This window comes from Lepidochelys kempii, chromosome 1 (assembly GCF_965140285.1).
Source record: "Lepidochelys kempii isolate rLepKem1 chromosome 1, rLepKem1.hap1, whole genome shotgun sequence".
NCBI classification, from domain to species: domain Eukaryota; kingdom Metazoa; phylum Chordata; order Testudines; family Cheloniidae; genus Lepidochelys; species Lepidochelys kempii.
Window position 1 is genome coordinate 58,969,972 of NC_136380.1, and position 23,493 is coordinate 58,993,464.

Consider the following 23,493-nt stretch of genomic DNA (forward strand, 5'->3'; position numbering starts at 1 on the left):
GTTCTTAAAAGCGAGCAACTCTTTATACTCATCTCTCTCTCTCTCTCTCTCAATTTCTGTAGCAGGAACCAATGGAAGTGAGCAGAATGCTTAAAGTCATTGGGTCACAGAAAAAGAGGGCTAGCAAGCAAATGACTTTATAATCTGGTGGTTACACCAGAGGTAGGAGACTCAGGGGTCACTCCCCTGATCCAATAACTTTATTTATACATAATTAGTGGAACTGTTTCAACAGAATAGACTGAGGGAACCTCACATCAAAATATCCCATAGCTCAGTGATTATCATTTTCCTGAGAGGTGGGAAACAGCCTGTTCAAACCCTTTCTCCTCCTCAAGCAGATAGGAGGAAATTGAATCCAGACTCCACACATCCCAAGTGAGTGGTCTAACTAGGGTGCTAAAAGCTATAGGGTGAGCATGGGAATGGACACCACCTCCTGTGGTGGCCTGATTTTGAATAGGGACCTAATCTGGTGCGCAGCCTCAGAGCAATTTGGGCCCCACAGGAGAGATAAGCAGGCAAAGGCCTGTCTCTCCCCAGTTTGTGGATCACTCTGTGACTTAGGCAGGAGATATACATCCAGGTGGCTATAGGGCAGTAGCAGTGCCTATACCTAGAAAGGAGTACTGCAGAAAGGGATCTGGGGATCATAATGGATCACAAACTAAATATGAGTGAACACTGTAATACTGTTGCAAAGAAAACAAACATCATTCTGGGATGTATTAGCAGGAGTGTTGTAAGCAAGACACAAAAAATAATTCTTCTGCTCTACTCCGGTCTGATTAGGCCTCACCTGGAGTATTGTGTCTGTTTCTGGGCACCACATTTCAGGAAAGATGTGGACAAATTGGAGAAAGTCCAGAGAAGAGAAATAAAAATTATTAAAGGTCTAAAAAACATGACCTATGCCAGGAGATTGAAAAAACTGGGTGTGTTTAGTCTGGAGAAGAGATGAATGAAAGGGGACATAGTTTTTAAATACCATAAAAGGTTGTTACAGGGAGAAAGGGAGGGAGAAAAATTGTTCTCTTTAACCTCTGAGGCTAGGACAAGAAGCAACTACAGCAAGGGCGGAATAGGTTTAGGTTGGATATTAGGAAAAACTTCCTAATCATCAAGTTAAGCACTGGAATAAATTGCCTCGGGAGGCTGTGAAATCTCCATGATTGTAAACTTTTAAGAGTAGGTTAGACAAACACCTGTCAGAGATGGTTTAGATAATATTTAATCCCTCCATGAATGCAGGGGAATGGACTAGATGACCTCTGGAAGTCCCTTCCAGTGCTATGATTCTACATCCAGAGGCTGACACATAGGCACTTAGGGAACTTTTACAGCAAAAATTTAGCTGCTGAGTGAGTTTACATGCCTACGGGGTTGGGTAACAGCTGAGCGGGGGGTTCATAGATCGCACTGGTTCCTAAAGCTGGGATGCTGGCACCTAAAATCTGGAGGGTAGGTGCCTAAACACACTGTGGATCATCTGGGCCCTACATCCCACCCCTAAGTGTTGCCCCTCCCATTTCTTGTTACCAAAGCTGTTTCCTTGGCACCCCACAGCATGTTGTTTCTTGGGGGGGGGAATACATTGTACAAACAATGTATCCCCCCCCAGGCACATTTGGAGTCTCTGACTCGGGCTTCACCCCCCACTTCTACCCCGGGAGCTGGGGAAGTGTTGAGAGGCGCTGATTGTGCCCCAGAGCCCAGGGGATGCCCCCTCCCATGGCACAGGGCGCGCAGGGGCAAAGGGGCCGGGAGGCAACATTCACCCCTGAGCCTGCAGCCAGGAGCTGGCAGCCACCGAACAGGGCCAGGCGGCCGGGGGAGGCGGGGCTAGCTCTCGCCCGTCTTGCTCTCTCCCCACGGGAGCTCCGGGGGGCGGTTGGGCCCCCGGGAGAGGGCCGGGCTCCCCGCGCGCAGGCACTGGCAAAGCCGGGCCAGCCTGCTGAGGCTGGTGCCCCTGGCTCGCGGGGTTTAAAGGCTCTGCCGCAGCCAGCCTGTGAACGGCGGGAGGCGCCAAAACGCTGACTCCCCCTTCGCCTCCCCCGCGGGCTGAGGAGGCGCCTGAGCGGAGCGGCCCGGGTCTAGCTGAAAGGAGGAGGAGGAGGAGCCGCAGCCGCCGCCGCCTGGGAGGAAGGTAAGCGATGGGGGGGGGCCGCGAGCGCCCCACGCCCCGACTCGGGCTGCGGCGAGAGAAGCCTGCGCGCGCCTGGCTCTGGGGCGAGGCGCCGTTACCGTTCGGTCGCGCCGACGGTCCCGTTGGACAGGAACGTTTCCCCGCCCCCTCGGGAGCCGCCCGCTGCTGCGCCAGCGCCGCCCGAGGGGGTCGGGGAGCTGTGGCGGCGGCGTCCCGCGGGCCTGGGGGGGCCGGGGCCGTTGCTGGAGGGGGGCGTGGGGCGCTGCCGCTGGAGCCGTAGTCTCAGCCTGCCTCGCTCGGGCCGGGCCTCCGCCTGCTACAGCCGAGCGCTTCTTAGGGAGTCCACCCCCCGCGCCCGCCCTCCTGTTTCCGCTCGGGGGGAGTCGCGGTGGCTGGGCCGTACGGTCAGTGAGCGGCTCCGCGGGCAGCCAGCGGGGCCTGCTCTGACCCGTGTTTCTGCGGGGCCGGGCCCTGGCCTGGCGGGGCACACCGGAGAAAGGGGCTGTCGCCTGCGGGGCCCCGCCCTCACCGGAGGATTTCGCTCCTCCAAACCAGCCGCTCCCCAGTTCGAAGGTGCTGGGTGAAGTGGCGGCCAGGAAGCCCCTGCCGCTAGGGAGGCACTTAGGGTTACAGCGGCTCCGCCTAATTCTCTGCCTCTGCTGAGGAAGGTGGGGAGCCCGGTGAAGGGCTTTGGGCCCCTGCAGCGCTTCACCGAATGCTTCTGCCTTTCAGGGCGTGTGTGGAGGAGGCTCCTGGGCCTCTGCCCCTTTGCGATTTTGTAGATAGGAACCAAGACCTTGCATTTGGATTGGCAGACAGCCAATAATGTGCCAGTGTTGTTCCTGTACTCCGCTCTAATACATGTGATCTTAAGGGAAGGTACTGTTTGTTTTTATGTGGCTGATGCTACAAAAATTTTGGAGGCCCAACTTGAGAAGCCAGTTCCCACTCCACTGTTCATCAATTTCAAAACATCCTCTTCCTCAACACCATGTAATCCACTCTGGAATGAAACAGAACTATAATAATACTGATCTTTGGGGCAGTTATTCTGTTTTTGCTTTAGTACACCTTGCCTGTTGCTAAGCACTGTGTAAACTTGCAGCACAATATAAAGGATTTGACTTGTTGGAATTTAACTGTATATTGCATTATGTAGCTGTAATGTGTGGGAGGCCTTCACAGTTGGCCCCAGCTGTGGTAGTGGAATTGTCCAGCCTGAACCTCACAAAGGGCTAGGCTACAATGGCTTGGCGTCAGTCCACCAGAAGAGGGTGAAGCTTTCTTGACAGTTATATGGGAACACATTTTGTGACATTGCTGCTATCTCAGAGTCCAGGATCAGAGATGAAAAAACAGGAATTGCCATGCTGCATCAGGTCCATGCTCCATTCAGTCCATCAGCCTCTGACACTGGCCAGTACTAGATACTTCAGGAAAATATTAACAAAATCCTCAAATGGGTAATTATAGAATAATTTACACATGGGAAAGTCTTCTTATCCCCTTGCATAGAGTCTGGCCTGTGTCCTGAAACAGGAGAAATGTCAACTGTTTCGCACAAACAAAATAAATCCTTACAATTGTAATTATGTTATCTCTAAAAAAGTCCAATTGTTTTATATATCTAGCTACGCTCTTGGCATCAAAGGCTCCAGCTAGATTCTGACATTGCACATCATGATAAAGAGGAGTAAAGTAGATGCCATCCATTGAAGGGAATAAGCACAAACACAGCTGACTTCAGTGGGGTTGCAGTAGTATAGCACACAGAATTTACATAGTACTTAAGTTATTTATTGGTCACACAGTGAACTGTAGTAAATAAATAGTATTGTTAGCACCTCAAATGTCCTACCCAGTCCTATGGCTCTTACGCTTGCTTAACTCCCATTGAAGTCATTGTGGGTTTTGCATGCATAAAGGCATCAGGATCAGGACCTGTGCTAATATAGATTTGTCCAATAAATGTCTAGTAAGACAACTTTAATTGTATGATTAAACAAAAAGGAATTCAGATTTGAGGTGATCCATCTATTGAGTCTAGGTTTTGCAGAGCTCAGATGTTTGGAATTAAAGTATTGACAGACCATATGAGAACTGACATGCCCTGTTACAAAGGGGTAAATGCAATCTTCAGAACATTGCACAGACCTGAAATAGTTTTTTACTGAAATACCGATATTCCTAAAAATCAATTTTCCTCCGGACCAATGGCAATTTAAATGTGAAATTTGAAGCATGGCATCTGGAGTTCAAACAGCCATGTTCTTGAAAGAAAGGTCCTGATAGTGCAGGGAGCTGCACGTTAGCAGACACTTATGACAGTGCAGAGCCTCACTGAATGCTTCTAAAGACTGAAAGCCTGGGGAGTACTTCTGTTTATATTAATTTGAAATAACATTAAATTAAAAGAGGACTGAATTTTTCTTTTTAATTTTCAAATAGGAGCAAGTATTAATATTGAATTGATACTTTACAATTAATTAAAAAAAATAAAAGTTTAACATTTATTAATTAACCCAGCTTGTTTTTACCCTTAGTAGCAATATAGTTGTTTGCATTGTCAAGCTGTAGAACCGGGAAGATAAACCTATTTAAAAAAAAAGAAGAAAAAAATGAAGCAGCATAAGACCACTGCCAACTGGGGAAAAAATTGCCAATGGGGGGGAAGAACATGCCAAATTAAAAGCCATGAAATAGAGAGGGAGAGTCAATATACAGTTAAATTCAGTGATGAGCTGTCAAAATCTTAACAACCGGTTCCCTTCTCACCCAACGAGGGGGTTGTGGTCCCCCCTCCCCTGTCCCCTGACTGCCCCCAGAACTGGGCAGGAGGGTCTCATGGGCCACCATAGTGGGGGGCCACCATAGTGGGTGCCCACCGTGCCCCGCCCCTGAGAGCCAGAGGGACCTGCTGGGGGGGTGAGGTGGGGAATCCCGGCGGTGCTTACCTGGGGCAGCTCCCAGGAAGCATCCAGCAGGTCCCTCTGGCTCCTAGAGGTGGGGTAGCATAGCTAGGGAGAGCAGCTGCTCCCCCCACTGATCACATCAAAAGTGGCGCCTTGAGCACCCAGGGAGTCGGTGCCTCAGGGCTGGAGCACCCACGAGAAGAATTTGGCGGGTGCAGAGCACCCACCGGCAGCTCCTGTCCCCATGCCGGCCCCAGCTCACCTCCGCTCTGCCTCCTCCCGTGAATGCGCCGTCCTGCTCTGCCCCCCCCACCTCCCCAGTTTCCCGCGAATTAGCTGTTCGCGTGGGAAGCTGGGAAGGGCTGAGAAGCAAGTGGCAGCTTCATGCTCAGGCCCAGGGAGGCGGAGGTGAGCTGGGGTGGGGATCGGTTCCCCTATGTGCCCCCCAGGTTACCAGCTGTGGCGTGGGTGGCCCTCCTCATGCCCGCCCCCCCCCCCCCCCCAGTTCACCTCCCCTCCGCGGGCCTGAGTGCGAAGCAGCCACTGCCTGCTTCTCCGCCCTCCCAGGCTTCCCACGCAAACATCTGATTCACGGGAAGCCGGCGTAGGGGGGGCGGAGAAGCAGAGCGGGGCAGCACGTTCAGGGGAGGAGGCTGAGGTGAGCTGAGGCTGGGCGAGGAGCTGCCAGTGGGTGCTCTGCACCCACCAAATTTTCCCCATGGGTGCTCCAGCCCTGGAGCACCCATGGAGGTGGCGCCTAAGGGGCCACTTTTGGCCAGCCGTTAAATTTAGAAGCCTTTTTAGAACTGGTTGTCCCTCTCGGACAACCGGTTCTGAAAGGGCTTCTAAATTTAACAACCGGTTCCAGCTCACCACTGGTTAAATTCCAACAAGTCAAATCCTTTGTTCTGTGCTGCAAGTTTACACAGTACTTAGCAATAGGCAAGGTGTACTAAAACAAAAACAGAATAACTGCCCCAAAGATCAGTATTATTATAGTTCTGTTTCATTCCAGAGTGGATTACATGGTGTTGAGGAAGAGGATGTTTTGAAATTGATGACCAGTGGAGTGGGAACTAGCTTCTCAAGTTGGGCCTCTAAAAATTTTGCAGCATCAGCCACAAAAAAATAAACCGTACTTTCCCTTAAGATCACAGGTATTAGAGCTGAGTACAGGAACAATATTGTTACATTATTTTCCCAAAAGGTAGCTCTTACATTAATAAAATATTTATTTTTATTTTGTGACATTTAAGAAAGATCTGGAGAAATAAGATTCTTGGACTAATCATAACCCTTTTTCTCACAGCTGGGTTACTCACTAATTATCTGAAAATGATCCCATTGTAACTCCAAAATATTCTTACATTCAATTTTCATCATCTGAAACACTACCTTCAAAAAGTATGTTTACTCTTGTAGAAAGAGGTGGTGATATTTTAATTTGAATTTTGTAACTTTTAGCAAGATGAGATTTGTCTAATTGTAATTTTCCTGATCTTCAGATCTTTACCTGGAATTATCTGTGGATCTGCTCGCTCAGACAGACCCACAATTTCTATACAAGCTTTGTTACTATTTTCTGTAGCCTCTGTACATTTATATTGCCTTTTTTACATTATTCATCTTCTGCTTGGTAGTGATTAATTGATTATCATTTTCTTCTAGTTTTTTCTAAAGATTCATATTTATTACCAAATGTATCTTTAATTTTTGCCACGGTCAGGTAGGTGGAAATCTATTACTTAATGTATTATTTCATTTGACTAGAGGTGGTTGAAGAATAGAAAAAAACATTCTACACTATGAATACAAATAACTTGCCTCATCTCAGTTTCTGCTACCCATACATGTAAGTCAAGTAATGAAAATCAGTTTATTTAAATCACCTCTCTGACCCTTACTCTTTCTTTTAAGATTTCTCTCTTTTTTTTTTTTTTTTTAAGGCAACATTATTCCTTCTGGCCTTAAATATAGCATCATAAACTGACATTTCTTTGTAAACCATAAAAGGAGGAAAAGAAAAAAAAGGATTGCTCACGACATTGAGTTCTTAAATCTTATTCTTAGCTCTCTTCCTGTCCTGTTGTTTCTTGGGTTCAAAATATTAGTAGCCTTGAACATCTTCAAATAATTTCTAATATGTTTGTGATATTTCTAACATGCCTATCATAGCAGTATCTAAGGGTATGTCTATGCTTGGAGCTAGCTAGGGTTGTGGTTCCCAGCTTGCATAGACATATGTGCACTAGGTCTCATTGAGCTAGCATGCTAAAAATAGGCTAGCTCCCTGGGTATGTGACCACAGAGTCCAGGGGGCGGTTGTACTCAGGCCGGCTACCCCGTGCCACCACTCACTGCTGCCTGCTCTACTGCAGCTATGCTACTATTTTTAGTGCGCTAGCATGTCTACACAAGCTGGGAATCGCATACCTAGCTCCAAGTGTAGATGTAACCTATGTGGTAAAACAAAGATAGCACTGAGCTTGCCTTAAAGGGCAATATTTTGAACATCTTCCTTGTTCCTGGTGTACATGTGTGTTTTTTTTTTCTTTTGTTTGTTCCTTTCACTGTGTGTTACTCTTTCTCTCGCCCCTCCCCCTCATCCCCTTCTTTCATTCCCTAGCTACAGGTTCATCCTGGGAAAAGGTGTTTTCAGATAGGTGAGTCTTGCAATAAGTTGTAGGTTCAGGGCCTATACCCACATTGACTTCAATGGATCTATTCACAGGGATCAGGGCCTTACATTTGAATACAGTCAGGATTGGGCTCCATCTGATCTCTGACAAGATATTCTGCTGCTGAAGTCTTGCCTCTGGAAAAGATAGATTATGCCCCTAAACCTGTCTTATCCTGGGCCATTCTAATTGTAGCATCCCTACAGCGTGTAGCTGTCTTGCAAGGTAAAAGATGGGTATGTGGTATTTGAAGTATCTTAGATGTAGCCTGTAAACTGCCTTTAAAATTAATCTGGAAAGAGACAACCAGCCAGTGGAGATTGTGAATTAGTGGCTCCTTGCCACTGATCCAGTATGTGTCCAGGAGCAGTAAGGAATTCAAAAAGACCCCATGGCTTTGTACTTCCTTGACGGATGATCTTTGGATGCTCTCAGTCAAGGGTGAGATCACTGTTCCAGTAAGTTCGTCACATTTTTCCCTTCTTTCTAGTAGCATCACTTCCATCTTGTCAAGATTCAGTTTGAGCTAGCTGCTCTTCAACCAATGTTTTATTTCTTTCAGGCTCTGGAACATCTTGGTAATGGAAAAGGTCACATCAGTGGAGAAGCAAATGAAGAGCTATGTGTTGTCAGGTTATTGTTGATATTGGAGTCATGGCATTTCACTATCTCAAGTGTTCTCATGTTGTATGTTGAAGAAGCAAGATCATATTGAAAAGGGAACCCCAAAATGAGTGTTCTAGGAAAGAGGGAGCCCCTCATTCTCTGTGATACGTTTAATAGGAAGGAATGAATGAAGCCACCTGAGTACTATTCTTTCTGCTCCTGCCATGTCGTTTATATAAGCTAGCAGCACTTCATGATCAAAGGCTGCCTAGAAATCAAGAAGTATTGGAATAGAGGTTTGGCCCCTCTCTAAGGATATCAGTAGGCCATTAATTATGGCTTTTTCCTCATACTTCTCTCTCCCCCAACTCTCAACCAGTGGTTATAGGCCCTATATAAAGAAACTTCAATCTTGTATGTTTTAGGAGCCATCCATAGAGACATGTGAGTGTGATCAGTGGGATTCACAAACACTCCAAACAAGTGGGAGGAAAGACTAAACTGTATACCAAAAAATTCTGCTCACACGGAACACACATAGAGGGATAATTTATAGAAATTACATTACAAATAGAAATTAGCTCAATGGACCTGATCAAATATGTACAGTAAAATGCTGTTCTATGTTTCTAATTGAAACTAACTTATACTTGGGTCCCCAAACTCAATCTTATCTCTTCTGTAGAAGGCCCATAAGTAACTTGTCCAAGGCCACATGGTGAGTCAAGGACAGACCCAAGATTAGAACATAGGAATTCCCAGTCCTAAGGTCCATCCACAAGAACGTGCTGGCTCTGGTATTATACCTTGTCGTTGGGCTCCAGATAGGAGTGTTTATGTGAGAATCTAAAATATATTATATAAAATCATCTTTTTGTATGTGTTTCTATTAAAATAAAATGCTGGTGTCTTCACTTAAGAACTGAGTCTTTAGAATAAAGTTTGCTGTTTCCTGCTCCCTGCCCCTGTGTTCTATATAATTTATTAGAAAAACTGAAAGCTAAATTGTGACTAGATCTTAAACCATAGATCATTTTTTTCCTTGCATCTTTGGGCATTCTCTTGTGTTGGTTATTTTTAATGTAACAAAAACTAGTATGCAAACAAATGTCTTTTGGATACTTGTTTCAAAGTAAGGCATTTCAATTATTTAATGCATATTTTAAGATTTGATAGATGAGGATCTCTGATAACATCTCAGCAACAGCTAAAATTGTACTTTCCTGCTGTAACTGTAGTTCTTGAATATTCATTATTTATATATATTTTTAATGTGATTAAAGTATTTTTTTCTTCTGTCTTATTTTGAGTATTTAGTATTTATTTTTCAGCAACAGCATTCTTGCTCTGGTAATCTGACTTCCTAAGAATACACAAGACATGTGATTACAGATGGATCATCAGTAGTACTTTAAAAATATACAGGTAAAATAATTTTTGACCAAATTGGTGGCTCCATGCTACATTACTTTTTTTTTTTTTTTAAAGGACTCAAGTTAAACTGAAATCTAATATTTTAGAAAGAACACCTTTCATGCAAATATCTAGAGACCAGGGTGTATTTTTTCACTAAACTTTTCTAAAGGGATTCTGATAAAGGAACAACCCCCTGGTAGTTGCGGGAACCCAAGGCACTCCAGGGGGGACTCTGTGCAAGGGCAGGGGTCTGTCCATTCAGAACAGCTTGCAGAATTTGTCCCCAGAGTTAGTTACTCCTTTTTCCTGGAAATGAGTTGAAAGGTGTTCTACCTCCCTGATCTTCTCTTAAAGGTGAAGAAGAGGGGGAGTGGAGAATCTCTTTCCTCCACTGAATTAGAATAATGGTAGTTGAAATGGACCGTCCTAAAGTATGTGGACGTTTACTAACGAATAGAAATGAATTTGAAGACAAAAGTGCCATGCTTTGTTCTAAACATAAATTACAATATTCCAATCCAGTGATAAATAGCATTGATTTATAGGTTTCAGATCAATGAGAACAAAGGCTGAGGGGATATTATTGCTCTGTATAAATACACCAGGATGGCAAACACCAGGGAGGGAGAAGAACTGTTTAAGGGCAATGTTGGCACAGGAACAAATGGGTATAAGATGTCCATGAATAAATTTAGCGTGTAAATTAGAAGACGGTTTCTAACCATTAAAGAAGTACGGTTCTGAAACAGCCTTTCTATAAGAATAATGAAGATAAAAAACCTAACTCATTTTAATATTGAGTTTGGTAAGATTATATGACAGGATTGCCTGTGATAGCAGAGGTCTGGACTTGATGACCCAGGAGGTCTCTTCAATTCCTATGTTCTTAACCTTTCCAAAATGTAGAATTCCGTATTCACATTTAAATTGGAAAATCTAATCCATAATTCATGACTATACTCTTAGGAAACCTGTCAGTAGTATAAATTTACTGTATTCTAGGAAAGCCCTAAATGTCTCCTGTGGGACATATGCCAGGGTTGCTAAGGAGAGCTGGAAGACCGGAAGGCTAAATACTACATAAGGTCCAGAATTAGCAAGTTACTATAAGCATCTGAGTGTTCCCATTAGATTCAATGTGACTACTTGCATGCTTAAAGTTAGGCACATTCTTAAGTTAAATGTTCACATACATGGCACCCTTCACAAACATAATGTACTATTATTTGTTGTGTATTGGCAGCACACACAGTTTCTTACCAAGACAGATGCCCTGTTGTGTTAGGTGGTATACAAACACAGTGGGAAACCCAACAGACAAGCATGAAGTTAACTGCTTCTGTTTTACCCTATTATAAGTGGAAAAAGTAGAGGGGGGAGATGAGACGAGGATAAAGTGGAAATAATAGGGTATCCTATGGAACATGGGATGAAAGTCAATTTGGGCAAATGAAGAGTCCGTCCTTAACATATGTGTAATCTCATTATGTTTGGGATGTTAAATGCATAAAATCAAGAAATTCAAAATGGTAGTTTCCAAAGTAGGTGTAATTAATTCGTTTTACATATACAGCATTTTGTATTTGCAGTTAAATGTATGCCTTAAGGTATGTACATGTAATATGGCTAAGCAATAGTTACTGTGCCATTTTAATTTTATTTGGGATTTGTTTTGGTAAGAGAATAGAAGGAAGCATTTTTTAACTCTATATAATTAGATTCCATACACACTTCAAATGTATATCTTTGGCTTGTGTATTAGTGTACAGAATTTGAAATTAGAAGTATGTATGTCAAGCAGAAAGGTAACTAGATCTCTAGAGCTTCTTTTGATGCCTTCTTTAAGGTGTAGTACTCACCTAAAAAGTGATTATATAAAAGTGGCACCTTATTGCTCAGCAGATCTACTCCCTGTCTTTATTCAGAATTGTATTTGACTTTCTGTAGTGGAAAAAGTAAGATTGTTATTACTGTCTGCCCTGCAGAATCAACACACCTTTGAGAAAATTAAATTATTTTTTGGCTTGTTCAATAAATAATTTTTAACACAGTTTCAATAACATGGCCATCTGTACAATCTCACTAAGGGCAACAGGGTTGCATATATGTAGTTAAGGGAAGAATTTGAGGATAGTGGGATTGCACTAGTTTATCTGAAGGCAGAATTTGATCTGTACAATCTGTTCCTGTTGTTGATGCAAGAATTGGAAAGCACATAACTTGACATTCGGATACCAGGTTGAGTTTGCAGAGCTGTCAGTTTTCCTTGTAAACAGAAAATTTTAAGGGAATCATTAAACAATAAAATTGGAAACCCAAAAACCCAATTTATATCCGTAAAGTCACTTTCCAGAGTAGAACTGCAAGGAACAGTATCTGAGGGGGTTATTGCTAAGCAGGGCATATGTGCAATATACTGTCTTTTTTACATCATCATATCTTTGTTTCCTGGTCAGCTTTGTTCAGCTTTAGAAAAGCACATAATTATCACTTTAAGCATTTGTATTAGCCAAGTTTTAAATTCATTCTTTCTATTAGAGTGCATAAAGGATGTAGAAAATTACTTTAAGCATTAGACACACTTTTTCCTTCCCACTCCGAGTCAGATACCTGAAAAACAGATGAAAATTTTTCCTCCCCCCACCCACTCCACCCAAATCACCATTAGGCTAAAAACTAGCCTGAGAATATTCAACTCAACTTATTGGAAGGTTATCTTAATTTCAGTCAGTTTTGAAAAACTGCCTTTTCGGTGGGAGAGCAGCAGGCCAGAGTCCCTCTTTGTAATTTTACAGAACAAATGCCAAGAAGTTTGTCCTGTCCTTGATCTCCTTCTCAACACACACATTTTAGTTGAATTGAATTAAAACACTTTAAAAGGTAGAAAATTCCATAAGATACAGTCACAAGGAATATGGCATCTTGATTTTAACCAAAATTATTTCTGTGCAGGCCTGTGGTACAGGATCGAGTCCATATGGAGCCCGAATCTCCTGTTTCCCATGGAGTCACTGGCAAGGTCAGAGTTGAGCATCACAACAGAATATGAGTTTGTATTGTGCACGTCATGGTACATTACTTGAAACTAAAGAAGTTTAGTTGGCTGCATTATAGTTGTGCTTTAGTAAAGGTTATGAGTGTATCACAAGACCAAGAATTTAGATAAGCAGCATTTCTCTCACAAGTGTTAATGTTCTCATCTGATTCGAGAGAACGTTAAACAGAGGAGCAGTATATTTTTATTAAGTAGTTTGACTTGTTCCCCTTGTCTACAGAATCACTTTAATTTAATTTATCATGCAGCTCCACACTAATTCATTCTGGCCTAGTGTTTTGGCAACACGCATCTGTAGGAATTAATTATTCTACAGTGGTGTGATAACTTTCCTCTAGCCATTTTTTCATCCTGGGAGTGTAGAACTGAATAAAACACTTAATTCAAGTTTGGGAGCATAACAGTGAATTTTTAAAATTAACTATCCTAGAAAGAAAACTGGGCTAGCCAGTTTCTGTACAGGTTGTTAAGATCAGATGGTTTGAAGAAGTGTCGAATGATCCAAGCCTGCACTGGTTGTGGAGCAGTGAATATGAAAGCTACATTCACAAAGATAAAATCTCCCTTAGTGTTTGGACTTGCTTGCAATTTTGGTCTTTAGACTTCTCAACAGCACAGTAGGTGGGCAGTCAGAGGCAGTTCTTCCATTAATATCATCTTCTTCAAGTAGTGTACCTATGGGTGCTCAATGTCAGGTGTGCGTGTGATCCATGCGTCTTTGATTGGAGATTTTGGTAGCAGTGCTCATACAGCCTGCGCATGCGCTCTACACAACCACATGCTCTGTACCCAAGATATATAGAGCTGCTTGGGCAACCTCCCCATCCCCCAGTTCCTTCTCACCACTTTGGCCTGGGATGGAACATTTAGCATGCCTGTTTCTATCCTTCAGAATTTAGCTTCTGCCTTTAAGTTTAGTTTAGTGCAGTTATTTACTTTTTATATGTTTCATTTTGTATGAGGGGCTTGTTTTATACTTCTGATCATCTAACCTTACCCAATCATCACCATAACATCGGATGTATCTCTTTTGGACTGGAGAGGGGGTTGCACTTAGGGACACACACCATTCAGGGCAAATAGTCCAAGAAGCGTTTTTACATATCAATTTTTTGGAGCTGCGGGCAGTCAGGAATGCTTGTGTTCACTTCCTCCTATTAATTGGGGGCAAATCTGTGAAGGTCATGATAGACAACATAGCCTGCATGTTCTCCATCACCTGTCAAGGGAGCGGGGGAAGATCCTTTTTTCTTTTGTGCCAAAGCAATAAAGCTATGGAACTGGTGGATAGCCAATCATACCCTCATTTCAGCCACTTACTTTCCAGGGGTACGAAACACCATGGATGACAATCTCAGCAAGCACTTCTCCCAAGATTACAAATGGGGGTTGGACTCTCAGATTCTTAGTCACATATTACTGACCTCAGGGCTTCTCTGGGTTTCACTGTCACAGTCAACAACAGGAAGTGCAAACAATTCCACTTGAGCAGAGGTTGAGCCTCCATTCACTTGAGATGCCTTCTTTGTTCCATGAATTAAGGGTCTTTTGTATGTGTTTCCTCCAACATATTTCATCCTCAAATTGATAAACAAGATCAAGCAAGATAAAGCCAAGACCACATTAGTGGTTCCAACATGGCCCAGAGGGTCTGGTACCCTTACCTGATTCACTTTGCTGTCTCTCCACTGTTGACTCTTCTGTCCGTTCCCCACCTGCTCTCTCAGATCTCCGGTCAGACTCTCCATTCCAATCTGGGAGTTCTTCATCTCAAGGCTTGGCTGCTCAATGATTCTCAGGAATAGACTCTTCCTATTCAGCAGAGGTACCACAGGTGTTATTAATCCACAGAAAAATGTCTACACAAAGTACTTACCTTCAGAATGGAAGGGATTTCAACACTGGTGTGTCCGACAACAATTTTCACCCATTAATTCTTCCCTCTCTGCCAACCTTGACTATTGGAATGATAAAAGTCAAGATTATCTATGAGTTCCATTAGGGTTCACTGGTGGCTGTAAAGGCATTCCGTTCCTCTGTTGAGGGATTCTCAGTGTATGCTCATCCAAGGGACTGAGAAACCTTTCTTCTTAGATTAGGAAAGGATCTGTAAAGGATCTAAACTTGATACTTAATTGTCTTATGAAACCCCATAACATAACGGCAGATACAGGCAGTCCTCGACTTTGACGTTTGAGTTATGACGAACGGCACTTATGATGTTTATAAATACTCATTGTGTTTTGATTTTACGATGTCGGTTTTGACTTTACGATGCTTGATGTGACATTGTTCCCATGGGAAATTTGAGTTACGATATTTTTTACTTTAGACGTGATATTCAGGAACCAATTGTGTCATAAGTCCGAAGATTGCCTGTACTCCTTTTACACTATTCTTCAAAGACAGAGTTTGACTATGACTACATCCTAAGTTCCTTTCTAAAGTGACTTCTGAATTTCACATCCACCAAGTCATCCATCTTCCAAGTTATTTTCCCAAACCCACACCAGTTTAAGGAAGGTGCTGCCTTCAACACTTTGGACATTAGTTTGATTCTGTCCAGATAAAACCCTCCTATGTGGAAAGTCTCCCAGACTATTTGTTTTGATTGGGAACAGATCCAAGGCGTCCATAGTCTCCACCCAGAGTATCTGGAGGTGGATCTCAGGATGTATCCTCATATTTAACCTCATCATAGGGTGATAGCTCATTCTATGAGATATCTGTCTACATCAGTGGTGTTATTTAAACGTTCCTGTTCTTGAGATTTGCAAGGCTACAACCTGGACTTCGATACATACCTTTTCCAAACATTATGTGGTGGTTCATTTTTCTAGATCAGATGCTGCTCTGAGCAATGCAGTTTTGTCTTCAGTATTAGACTCAGCTCTGAAGCTCCCCCATCCTGATGAAAGTACTGCTCTGAAATAACTTGAAGTGGAGCACCATAGGAACACTAATTGAAGGAGGAGAGAATACTCATCTTGTGCAGGAATTGGAGTTCTTTGAGTTGTGTGTTCCTATGGATGCTCTACTGCCTGCCCTCCTTCTCCTCTGCTTTGGAGTTTTCTTTGTGGGACTTTGCAGTAGAGAAGAAACTAAGGCCGGTTCATCTGTGCAGCCCTTTATATCCCCACAATGGGACACACGGATGTGTAGGATGCATACATGGGCCAAATGGGCACTGCTACCAAAAATCTCCCATCAAAGGTGGATGGGGCACACGTGCACCTGAAGTGGAGCACCCATAAGGACACACATCTCAAAGAACTCCAGTTTACTGTACAAGGCAACTAACCTCTTCTACCTGAATACTTGAGAAGGACCATTACACACTATCATAAAAACACAAAATGCTAAAAGAGTGGATTGTCTTATATGGAGTTATTAGATTGTCAGGCCAGGGGTTCATAAAACCTTTCAGACTTTTTGGAGAAAATTGGACGTGGAGTATGGAAGTCAAGGAGATCAATTTTGAAAATAAGGGAGCCACAAATACCATCTCAGTCCCTTACTGTGTCGAACACATCTGTTAATTCCTAAGACAGATTTCTAATTAATTCATGGGTGTTAGTAAATTGTATTAAAGCATCTCTATTTTTATATTTTACGAGGATTTTAATATAACAATATTTGTATTAGGCAGTTTTGATGGTAATTTTTTTTCATTGTTTCCTACAATGTATGATTTTAGATTGTAAGTAATGTTAAAGAAATGCTGTAATTTTCATTACATTTTATATAAGGGTATCTCTGAGTGCCTCTAGACTAGGGATGTTGCTGAAGAGAAAACCACACCGTTATTTGTTCTGACCCATCAGCTGGGCAGATAGGAGAGAACTGAAACACAGACTCTAAATCTTTAAGAAACCAGTGTCCATGTTCATGAAAGCCAGGAAATTTGTGCAGATGGAGATAAACCGTGGTTGTTCTTTAGAACTTCAGGCTACATCACATCAGCAAATGCAGCTTGGAGAACAGTCTGTGACATTGTGAAAAGCAGTCACTTTAAGAGTCTGTGATATTTTTAAAAAGAAAGAAAACTCAAAAACTGCACATCAATCAAATATCAACATTGAAGTATTACTTTCTGACCTAATTAGACAAACATTTCATTGGTTTTGTGTTCATAATCAAATGTTAAACAGTACCAAACAAGGAATGCAGAGCACTGAAGAAGGCATTTAGCCACTGTGTTTATTTATAGATGCATTCAATATTATTTTGACTTACTGTTCAGTGAATGTCTTTAGGTAGGGTGCATTGAAAAATAAATAAGGCTTTTAATCAGTTCTTCTTTGAGTAGATGCAGACATGTATTCCAAGTAGGTGTGTGCGCATGCCAGAGGTGGAGACTTTTGCCTAGCAGTACCCATAGATGGGCAGTGCTTGTGCCTCATGCCTGTTGCCCCTCCCTGGGCTATATGAGGTGGCGCTGCCTCGAGTCCCCTCAGTTCCTTCTCACTGCCTGTTGGCTGTAGTTGGAGCTCTCTGTGGTTGCTGCGTCACAATCTTGCAATTTATCTTTTAAGCCTAGTATTATTGTACCTAGGTAATAGTCAGTAGTGTTAGAGTAAAAGTTCTAGACTATAGCACAGTGGTAACAGTAGTTCTCCCCAGTGATGCCCTCACTGGGATGCGAGCATTGCACTTTGTGTGAATTAGCGATTCCCAACAGTGACCCCCACATGTGGTGTTTGCTCTGTCTTGGCAAAGCCAAGTTTAAAGAGTGCTGCTGTTCGATCTTTAGGTCTTTCAAAAAGAGGACTCAGGTGACACAGGACCTTTGCCCGAAGCAGCACCTGCTTTGAACAGGCCATGAGGCCTGAGCCAGTACTGAGGACCTCCTTAGGCTGCAGATTCTCCTCAGGCTTGGAAAGTGCTGCTGCTTCCCGTTCTGGGGCACGGGCCTTTCCAAAGAAGTGCAGGAGCTGTTCTCCGCCATCAGTACCAAAGAAGAGGCCACATATGATTGATTGTGAGTGCTCCAACTCCTGGGGTGACTCTTCTGGTGCCATCTCTGGTGAACAGGATGGCATGGGTGCCTTCGACCCTCCCTAGATAGAGGGTAGTGAGGGCAGACACCCTGTACCGTGGACTCTGGTTCCAGCCTCTGAGTGTCTGTTGAGTCTGGTGCCAACGGGAACAATGCCAGTAGCGACAGTGTCAGTAATGTTGTAGTAACAGGCTGCAGTGACCTTGCTCTGCTTTTCGGTCCTGTCCTCACTGCTGGTCCAAAATTTGTGAGGTTGGTGCCCGCAATGGCCCCCCAGTTAGAGCATGCAGCTGAACTCCTGAGCCCTTTTGCACAGCACCAGGAAGCACCCCTTGCAGGTGTTGGTATGGACATGGTATCGGAGACAGTACAAGGTTCTTCAGTACTGGGCCGTTCCTTGGCACTGATGCAGTCGATGCTGGGGATGGTTCCACGGAGGTTGTCACCGCCCTCAACGTCAAGGCTTGCGGGTGCTCTGGTACTGTTTGCATTGGGACTGATCTTGCCTTCTGCACCATTGGTGCCAACTACCATGGGAGAGCCAATTCCAACCTCATTCTGGGCCACTGACGAGTCGGACTGCCTGTTGGCTCCCTCTAGAGTTGCTCCTCCTATGTCTACGAGATCCTGACACACCTCTGCTTCAGAGTCAGGATCCTCGTCCTCCCATTCCACTTCACTGGAGGAAGTGTGAAGGCCATCAGTAGACCAATACAGCTACCAGGGATGGCATGCACCCCCAAGGTCAGGATGGAGGCCCCTGGTGTGGCGCCTACTGGCCGCCAATGCCTTACCCATACCAGTGGCCCCCTTGGGCTTAGTGGGAAGCTCCTTGCTCCCACAGGACTTGCTTGTCAGCCAAATCAAAAACAAGATCACCAGCTTCTGTGGCATTGGTAGTTGCAGATCAGCTGCAAGTCCAGATGCCCACAGTTTCCCTTCCTGCAGAGCTGTTGGAGTTTTCCCACCAAGAGACTCTGCCTCGTCCCCAGACAATGCAGTGTTGCCTGGTTCATCCTTTCCTTCCATCCTGGAGGAGTTCAAGGCTTAACAGGACCTTTTATGTCATGTGACCTTGTCCCTTGGAATTTAGGCGGAGTTTCTGCAGAAGAATACCCATAAACTTGTGGACATTCTCCAGCCCTTTGTCCCGGGGAGAGTGGCTTTCCAGTTAATGAGGTGCTCCTTGAGCCTGTGAGGGCACTTTGAGGTTTGCTGGTCTCAGGACCACTGGTGGCCAAGCACTTGAAGTGTTGTTTTGTGCCTCTACAAAGGTTCGAGGGGTTCTATTCCCATCCAGCCCTGAATTCCTTGGTGATCACGGCATTGAATGACAGAGTCCATCAGGACAGGTTCAAGTTCTCCCCAAAGGACTTGAAGTGCTTTGATCTTTTGGGTAGAAAGATACACACCTCCTCTACAGATGAAGATCACGATCAGGAGCAGTTCCCCGAGGCTTTCCAGGATGAATTTTGGGTAGTTTTGTAGAGCACTGCTTGGTGGCTAAAATGTCTCTGCAATCTGCCCTTGATGGGGCAGATACATTGACCAGACTGTGATGGGCCCAGCCTGGGCTGCCTCTCCAAGGCTTTTCACTGCAGCTGGCAGTTATCTTGATTGTTACGCAGGTTATTAGGCCCCATAATTGCAAAGTTTATTGTCTTTGTTTTAGGATCAGTGTAACTTTGGAGAAACAAGCTGTTCTCTATTTGATGCAAAATTTTATTAAAACTTTGAATTCTACAATCTTTGGTGATAAATAGTCACTGATAACATACAAATCGAAGGAATTTTGATTGAGGCTCAGACACTATTTCAGTAGAGAAGTCTTGGTGGAGAATTATTTGTTTAGGTTGTTTAAACTTGCAAACTTGTTATGAGGTAATTGGCTTGTGCTAAATGGGAGGATTTTATCCTTATTCAGAAGACATTTTTATACTTACATATGGAAGTCTAAATGATAGATAAATTCACAAAGATTATATATTTGGTGATCTGAAGCAGTATTGAAACAGATACATCTAAAACCACAAAGGAGGAAGATAATGAAGACTTTGTTTATTTCAGACTCCTGAAAATAAATGTGGATATTTTTCAAGTGCAAGGGTGTTCTTGGGTAGACTTTTGAAGGAGGTTTTCTTTTTCATCAAAAGATTTGGTAATGTAATGGGGATTATGAATTTTTTAAAAGTTTTTAATATCTTCAAGTATATGATGGGGGAGTTATATGATGAATAGTTTTGAAATGCTTGTTTAAAAATGAATATTTAGTAGTAATTGTGTTTTTTTTTAAATACCTATTATTAAATCCTTTCCCATCCCTACCTCCCCTCAACAAAGGACTGACTGCTATTTTAATCTCTCTGATGGACTAATTTTTATGAAGTACATATTACTTTAAAACAGTTTGTTTGACTATTTTAGAATTGTTGGCTTAAAATCAAATCTATTTAAATTCTGTCCTTTAAAAACGAATACATAAAAATAAGAAACCAGGGGTGAAATCCTCACTTTTTTTTTTTTTTTTTTGCTATTTATTTCATTGGGCTAGGCTATCACTTAAGTTTTTATTGTTTGCCACAAATTGTAACTAACATCCAGATTAGACTAAACTGAAAAACTAGGTCTTTACAAATATTGCAATGATGTCAATAGCTAAGAATTTGAAATAAATAAATAGTTTGCTTTCATCAGGGTGGATTTAAATCATGATTTAAATCACCGGTCAGAAAGACTCGATTTAATCATAAATTTCTACATAAAAGTGCATTCTTGTTGGTTGTTATAACCTTAATACATATTCTTCACAACTCAGAGATAGATGTAGGTTTCATTTTTAGAAGGTACACACTATATATTTTTAAAGTGATTTATTTTGAAAACTTTTCAGATTAGTTTTACAGCTATATCAGAAAATGAATGATTGTTTGGTTATTTCATTTACCAAAGTTAATTGAAGCAGATATTTATGAAGTCATTGGGAAGTGAACTATCTCCAGCTCAATAGGTTAATCATTAATATTTGGAGGATTTTCTTACCATGCTGTATTAGGAGGAGAATATCACCAGACAGACCTGTAAATTGTTTTATGGAACTAAACCAGCAACGTTGTGTATTCTGGATTTTTTTCTTCAACATCAAACATATAATATTTTAACAAAACAACCATATGAATTTTTGAATTTAGTTAAACATTCAAGTTTTTTAAAATCAGGTTTGTTTCTGTTAAAATTGTTTTTAAAATACTTGAATGAAACATATTTTTTAAAAAACCAAAAATTAAATTGACTGTATCAGAGAGGTTAACATGAGAAACTTAAAATATTGGCTTCTGCAGCTAATTTAGTCATCTTCACCTTCATTTTCCTGTTTCTTCATAATCTGGAAAAGAAAAAGAAGCTTTCTTGCTTTTTCAGGTCCCAAATGATTTCTCAGTTTGGAATGAATTAGTCCAAAGGAAGAAAATATTCTTTCTACCCTGGCAGAAGAAGCTACTGCTGTTAAAAGTGAGATTATCACTTCAACAGTCTCTGAATCCAAGTGCTTAAGTGACTTCCACAAGTTCACTGGTGTGACTTTCTTTAAAACATCACCAGCAAACATATATTTCTTGTATGGTTCTTATTCCCAAACTGGATCTCTTTTATGGCCTGCTGCCATTGTAGGTTTTCCCTTCTAGTGAGAGAATGGTATGGTAGATCTCAGATTAATGAAGGTTACGCTCAGAAAGACCTCAAGACTTCTGGAATATGCTGCTCAAACCGTTTCACTTTTGTTTCCACTGCCTGTCCCTCCCTTCTCACATTTATCTCCAGACTTCTTCTCCTTGTCCAGATCTATTCCGCCCCCAACAATCTTCTTTCTATTCATTGAACCTTTTGAAACTTTGCACTTTTAGAGAGAGGTAAGGGATTCACTCTGTGTACACAAATTTGCAGAGGGACAATAGGGTTGAGGTCTGTTATTTCTCATCTCTATACATTATTTATTTTTTAAAACCAATTTTTTTTGTTAACAAGCATGTTATTTCTGTAGACACAAATCCACAGTTTGAGAACTGCAAAACTCAGCATCTCTGATCGTATCTTCTAGACTGAGCACTGAGTCCCATTGGGTAGATAGAAAGATTAACCTAAATAATCTATACAGAAGCCCTGGGAAGCCCATAAGATTGGGTCCCTAATTCATGAACTATTGGAACTCATTTACAAAACTCTTCTTAAACATGAATATATTGTCTCTTAGTACAGAATTAGAATTTATAATCCCTATTCCATGATGAGATATCTTTGAGCTAAAATGTATCTTAATTAAAACTATCTTTAGATCAGATTTTTTTGATAAAATGCTTTTTGAGGAAAAAACCTCTGTTTTAAAAAAAAAAAAAATCATTGATTTTTATCCACCCTGGTTTTCATTTAGAGATCTGTTTGGGGGCTGGTTCGTCCTCCATCACAGGATAGGGCAGCCCAAAAGACTAACTTCTGTCCTTGTTGCAGTAGCCTGTCAGGGCCATTGCGCTGGTATAGAATTGCCGAGGTGTAGGATCACCACAGTCACTCTCCCATCCACGTAGAATACCCGCAGAGCCTCAGCAGGTGATAGTCTCCTATGTGTGTGGAGGGTGTAAAGTTGGTTCTCTGGCTCCTGCACAGGAATCATAGAATCATAGAATCATAGAATATCAGGGTTGGAAGGGACCCCAGAAGGTCATCTAGTCCAACCCCCTGCTCAAAGCAGGACCAATTCCCAGTTAAATCATCCCAGCCAGGGCTTTGTCAAGCCTGACCTTAAAAACCTCTAAGGAAGGAGATTCTACCACCTCCCTAGGTAACGCATTCCAGTGTTTCACCACCCTCTTAGTGAAAAAGTTTTTCCTAATATCCAATCTAAACCTCCCCCACTGCAACTTGAGACCATTACTCCTCGTTCTGTCATCTGCTACCATTGAGAACAGTCTAGAGCCATCCTCTTTGGAACCCCCTTTCAGGTAGTTGAAAGCAGCTATCAAATCCCCCCTCATTCTTCTCTTCTGCAGGCTAAACAATCCCAGCTCCCTCAGCCTCTCCTCATAACTCATGTGTTCCAGTCCCCTAATCATTTTTGTTGCCCTTCGCTGGACTCTCTCCAATTTATCCACATCCTTCTTGTAGTGTGGGGCCCAAAACTGGACACAGTACTCCAGATGAGGCCTCACCAATGTCGAATAGAGGGGAACGATCACGTCCCTCGATCTGCTCGCTATGCCCCTACTTATACATCCCAAAATGCCATTGGCCTTCTTGGCAACAAGGGCACACTGCTGACTCATATCCAGCTTCTCGTCCACTGTCACCCCCAGGTCCTTTTCTGCAGAACTGCTGCCTAGCCATTCGGTCCCTAGTCTGTAGCTGTGCATTGGGTTCTTCCGTCCTAAGTGCAGGACCCTGCACTTATCCTTATTGAACCTCATCAGATTCCTTTTGGCCCAATCTTCCAATTGGTCTAGGTCCTTCTGTATCCTATCCCTCCCCTCCAGCGTATCTACCACTCCTCCCAGTTTAGTATCAGGGCCTACTGTGCATGGGTATTCCTTATGGAGAGGGGCTGGGGAAACCCTTTATGGCTCCTATGCACTTGTTGAGCTGGCACAAAGGGGCCACAAGCCATGGGTGAATTCCCCAAATCAGTGGCATATACT

The 23,493-nt window shown here is 42.8% G+C and overlaps 1 protein-coding gene across 16 annotated transcripts in view; it reads left to right on the forward strand.

Moving 5' to 3' along the window:
* The first annotated feature begins 1,692 nt into the window (after positions 1-1,692).
* The window catches only part of LOC140911290 (RCC1 and BTB domain-containing protein 2), an 82,925-nt gene continuing 61,124 nt past the window's right edge, over positions 1,693-23,493 (forward strand). For 6 of the 16 annotated variants that reach the window (XM_073344020.2, XM_073344037.2, XM_073344098.2 and 3 more), the window contains exons 1-3: positions 6,939-9,180; positions 9,674-9,767; positions 12,711-12,777. In XM_073344020.2, coding sequence (XP_073200121.1) covers positions 12,736-12,777 — 42 coding nt within the window. In that variant the 5' untranslated portion in view covers positions 6,939-9,180; positions 9,674-9,767; positions 12,711-12,735. Of the gene's footprint in view, positions 2,147-6,213; positions 6,911-6,937; positions 9,181-9,673; positions 9,768-12,710; positions 12,778-23,493 lie in introns of those variants that run through there. The other 10 variants (XM_073344046.2, XM_073343999.2, XM_073344029.2 and 7 more) reach the window with 10 other exon arrangements.